Raw genomic sequence first — 5,000 nt, forward strand, 5'->3', positions numbered from 1 at the left:
GCCCGTCTCCCTGGAAACCAAAGTCAACAACAGCCACCAGGCGCTGCTGCAGCACCTGCTGCTCAAGGACCAGATACGGCAGCAGAAGATCCTCTCACCTGGTGAGTTAGTCACCTCACCTGTCCGTTTGGAAATGATACACTGTAGCCAAGGGGAGTTACCTCACCTGTGCATTTGGAAATGACACACTGTGGCGAAGGGGAGTTACCTCACCTGTCCGTTTGGAAATGATACACTGTAGCCAAGGGGAGTTACCTCACCTGTGCATTTGGAAATGACACACTGTGGCGAAGGGGAGTGGAGTCGCCCCACCGGACCTTCTTGGGTACCAACCTGGGGCCCTGGCTGCTACACCAAAGAGCCAGGCTTGTTGGCATGACAGCCACAGCGCCCCCTAGAACCCTTTTGATTGCTCTCCATCACATATACTAAGTAATTACACAAACTAGCTACACACACAGACTGTATGAAAGTAGAGTGACTGGTGTCTAGCTCACCTGTGTAGAGCCGCAATCTACACTAAAGCTTTCCCTGCTCTCCTCTCTATTCTATATATCTCTCCTCCCTCTCTCCTCCTCTCTCTCATCTATCTCCCCTCTATCACTCCTCTCTTTCTCCCTCTTTCACTCTTTACTCCCCCAGACACATTTCCAGGCATTTCTGAACTGAAATATCAATGCATATCCTACTTTGAAAGTATATTTTTATACATGTGACAAGCAGGGGCGTACAGCAAATCTTGAGCCCTACTATGTACAATCAGCGCCAATGGACCCCCCCAGCCATATCTTCAGAAATCGGACTGTGTGTGGACCCCCTATATACAAGGCGCCCTGATGACTCAGTCACACTTTACCCCCCCTGAATGACACCCCTGGTAACAAGAGACAAATAAACATCTGTGTACCCTTACTGTAATGCAGTGGTTCTCAACCTTTTTTGAACAAACGCCCCCTGGACCTCATCCTAAGCCCCCCAACGACCTCTTGACCTCATCATAAGCCTGCCAACACTCCCCTTAGTATCAAAAAAATGACAACTAAGCACCGCCCCCTCTCAACTGTATTCTTCTCAATGCCCCCCTAAGGCTCTCCAACGCCCCCTGGGGGGCTGTACCGCCCCCGTTGAGAAACACTACTGTAATGTACTGTCTATCTTTTTGTGTCCTCCTCCCTCCTCCCTCTAGTTGCTGGCAGCGTGCCGGTGTTGCCGCTGTCTCCGCTGGCCGTGAAGGAGCGTCCCACTCCCCCCAGCTCCCGGGCCAAGCTGCCGCGCCACCACCGGCCCCTCAACCGGACCCAGTCGGCGCCGCTGCCCCAGAGCACGCTGGCCCAGCTGGTCCTGCAGCAGCAGCACCAGAACTTTGTGGAGAAGCAGAAGCAGTACCAGCAGCAGGTGCACCTCAGCCAGGTAACTCGCTCACAACACCTGCCACTGTTGAACAATAACAATAACAATAGCAACAATAACAACAACAGCAACAACAACAACAACAACATCAATAATAATAATCATCATCATAATAATTATAATTATATCAGAAGCAGTACCAGCAATAGGTCCACCTCAGCCAGGTAATATCACAACACCTGCCACTGCTGAACAAGAACAATAACATCATCAACAACAACAACAACAGCAATAATAATAATCATAATCATAATAATGACAATAATATCGGAAGCAGGACCAGCAACATGTCCACCTCAGCCAGGTAATATCACCTGCCACCAACATACTACTGTCTATTATTATTAACAACAACAACAATCTTCATCATCATCATCATCATCATCATCATCATCATCATGAAAATGAGAGGGATTTGAGAGGGACACAAAGCATTGATTATAACGCCTATGCAGCTTGCTAGTTGGCCATAGGAATAGAGCTGATTTCATAAAGTTAATCTGTTCATGTACCTCATATGTTCAAATTTTTGACAGGAATGGTGACAATTTTGCTGAACCGTGTTATTTTCTCACCATTTTTCCCGCATATGCTGTTGATGACTTCTGATTGGTCAATTTAGTGGGTTGAGCACCACTGAAATGTCTGCATAATGGGTCACTATAAGCTATAGCATGCTCAAAGCCTTTGTAAGCAGAGACTTAGAGGCCCTGCATTAATAATAATAAAAAGAAAACCCCTTTCACATAGTTTTACTTTCCAGCCAAATATAGCCGGGTCCATAAACCAAGTAAATGTTAGCTTATCACTGTTTTCCTTGGGCTCGCTCTTGTTTATTAGCTGACCTAATCCTATGCTGAAGAGCCCTTTGAAGCTGAGGCTCTAACCTTCCCTACCGCTCCCTTCCTTTCAGAGGGTTTAGGATCTATCTGAAGCTCAGCTTTTCTCCGAGCCTTCTAGAATTTTACACAAACATTCTACGGCTCCCATAGAACTTAATGTTAAAAATCCCTCTGAATGTTTGTGACCTCATAATGAGAACTCAAATTTTTGATAATGTTCTAATCATTTACGGTATAATTGTGTGATTGAACCCCTCTAGGGGCTCATCTTTGAACCATTCCTTCTTCCAGCCCTTTCATCACAGTACTTAGAAAATAAATAAACAGTGTTGCATAATACGGATACATTGTTTATTTGTTTTCTATGTGTGCTATCTTTCTCTACTGTCACTTTCTCACTTACTTACTGGCAATAGAAAACAGTCAGGGTTTAAGTCTTTTAACATAAATACAGGCTGATTTAGAAGTGAATGCACACATGACTAGTAACTTATGGGAAGAAACATTTTTAGGCTCCCCTTGACTTTCGAGGCAGTCTGCAAAGGCCCTGACCCAGTACAGGCCCTAATGGCTAGTTATGTCTTACAAGAAAAAGAGAAATTGCTACACTTTTCAAATCCCCACAAAACATGAAACCAGAAGTCAGTTGACGCAGACCTAGTAGGCTACCTGGTGTCAAGTTACTCAAGGCAAGAAAGCTAGATTTTGCCATATTTTTAGGCTCCCTTTGAGTTTTGAGTCCCCAAACAACATGGACCCAGAAGTCAGTTTGTCAATTGACCCTGTCCCATTGTCAAGTCACCTGTAGCTTGAAAGGCAGAATTTGTTACTTTCAAGTTTCCAGTTCCCCAAAAACATGGACCCAAGAAAGCTAGCAATTGCAAGTCCCAACATCCACTAGTTTGTGTCCGCAGTGTCAATTCAGCAGTGTCGAGTTACTTAAGACAAGAAAGCTAGAAATCGCTACATTGCTTGGCTACTTTTGAGTTTTGAGTCTGCAAACAAACATGGATCCACAAGTCAGTTAGTCAGTCGACCCGGACCCATACCCAGGCCTGGGCCCCGGTGGCGTGTGAATGGGCAGTGGGCGTTAACGAGGGGGCCCCTGCTCCCCAGGTAGCGCACTAGGTGCCGTGTGAAAGGGCCCGCTAATGGGTCTTTATGGGGCCGCGGTGCTCCTAAAGGGGCCACATTAAAGGGCCCCGACTGACGGCTGGACAGGACAGGAAGTGGCTAAATCCCAGCAGGATGTTTATGTTGGGGTGGCAGTGGCAGAGTACCATGACTGCGGAATGGAGGGGGGCTCACTTCTACTCTTTCTTTTTCTCTTTTTCATTCTCTTTCTCATTGTCAATCTTCTTCTTTCTCTCAACCCCTCTATATCTTTTGGTCTCCTTCTTTTAAATTTTACGCACCCATTTTCTGTTTATTTTTTTATTCTTTTGACACCCTTTGTCTTCTCTCTTGTCCTGTCTGTTTTTCTTGTTATTTTGCTCTCTCTCTCTCTCTCTCTCTCTCTCTCTCTCTCTCTCTCTCTCTCTCTTACACACACACACACATTCTCTCTCTCTCTCTCTTTTACACACACACACGCACACACACAAATTCTCTCTCTCTCTCTCTCTCTCTCTCTCTCTCTCTCTCTCTCTCTCTCTCTCTCTTTCTCTTTCCCGCCTGTCATCTCTGTCTTTGTCTTTTTTTCTCTATTTGCTATTTTATTTTGCATGTCTGTTACTGCTCCTCTCACACATTATCTCTCTCTCTCTCTCTCTCTCTCTCTCTCTCTCTCTCTCTCTCTCTCTCTCTCTCTCTCTCTCTCTCTCTCTCTCCTTCAGTTTCAGTGTCCTGGTGCTTGGTCTGGGCTTTGATCTACCCTCTCTTGGGCCACATCACTTTCACTCCATCACCGTCTCATTGTAAAGTTCCCCCTCTCCTTCCCTCCCTCCCTCCTCCCTCTTTTCCTCTTTTCCTCTATCTGCCCATGCCCCCCTCCCTCCTTCTTTTAGGCTCCCCCTTTCCTACCCCTAAAATATCCCCATATCCACATTCATTTTCTTCCATAACACCTTTCCTTTCCCGGTTCTATCTTTCTCTCTTTCCCTCTCTCCCTCTTTTCTGCTGTATTGCTGTATGGGGCCCCCTTACCCTCTCTCTCTCTCTCTCTCTCTCTCTCTCTCTCTCTTTTTCTCTCTCTCTCCCTCCACCACTCTCCTCTGTAATCCTGCACTTTAGAGTCTCCCAGCTCTGTTTCATTTCCTGTGAGTTCAGTGAGTGAAGCGGCCCTGGCAGGGGCTTATCCCGGCTCCCCTTTACAAATACGCCCCACATACATCACAATTTTAATGTCACAGAAAGCGTTTTACGCCACGCCATGCTACCCCACGCTACCCCACCCCACCCGGACCTAAACCTCCTCCAACCCCAACCGCCATTCCAACTAGTGCAGCCCCCCCCACCCCCTCTACCTCTTCCCCTCTCTCTCTCTCTCTCTCTCTCTCTCTCTCTCTCTCTCTCTCTCTCTCTCTCTCTCTCTCTCTCTCTCTCTCTCTCTCTCTCTCTCTCTCTCTCTCTCTCTCTCTCTCTCTCTCTATCTCTCTCTCTTTCTCTCTCTCCTATCACAAACCCAAAAAACATTCTCTCTCCCTCTCTCTCTCTCTCTCTCTCTCTCTCTCTCTATCTCTCTCTCTCTCTCTCTCCTCTCTCTCTCTCTCTCTCTCTCTCTCTCTCTCTCTCTCTCTCTCTCTCTCT

At 46.7% G+C, this 5,000-nt stretch overlaps 1 protein-coding gene across 3 annotated transcripts in view; it reads left to right on the forward strand.

Moving 5' to 3' along the window:
* The window catches only part of LOC134436426 (histone deacetylase 9-B), an 83,854-nt gene that overhangs the window by 76,364 nt on the left and 2,490 nt on the right, over positions 1-5,000 (forward strand). For all 3 annotated transcript variants that reach the window (XM_063185637.1, XM_063185635.1, XM_063185636.1), the window contains 2 exons: positions 1-101; positions 1,187-1,410. The exon at positions 1-101 is cut by the window's left edge and continues 65 nt beyond it. In XM_063185637.1, coding sequence (XP_063041707.1) covers positions 1-101; positions 1,187-1,410 — 325 coding nt within the window. The remainder of the gene's footprint in view (positions 102-1,186; positions 1,411-5,000) is intronic.

The sequence above is a fragment of the Engraulis encrasicolus genome, chromosome 20 (assembly GCF_034702125.1).
Source record: "Engraulis encrasicolus isolate BLACKSEA-1 chromosome 20, IST_EnEncr_1.0, whole genome shotgun sequence".
In the NCBI taxonomy this organism is placed as follows: domain Eukaryota; kingdom Metazoa; phylum Chordata; class Actinopteri; order Clupeiformes; family Engraulidae; genus Engraulis; species Engraulis encrasicolus.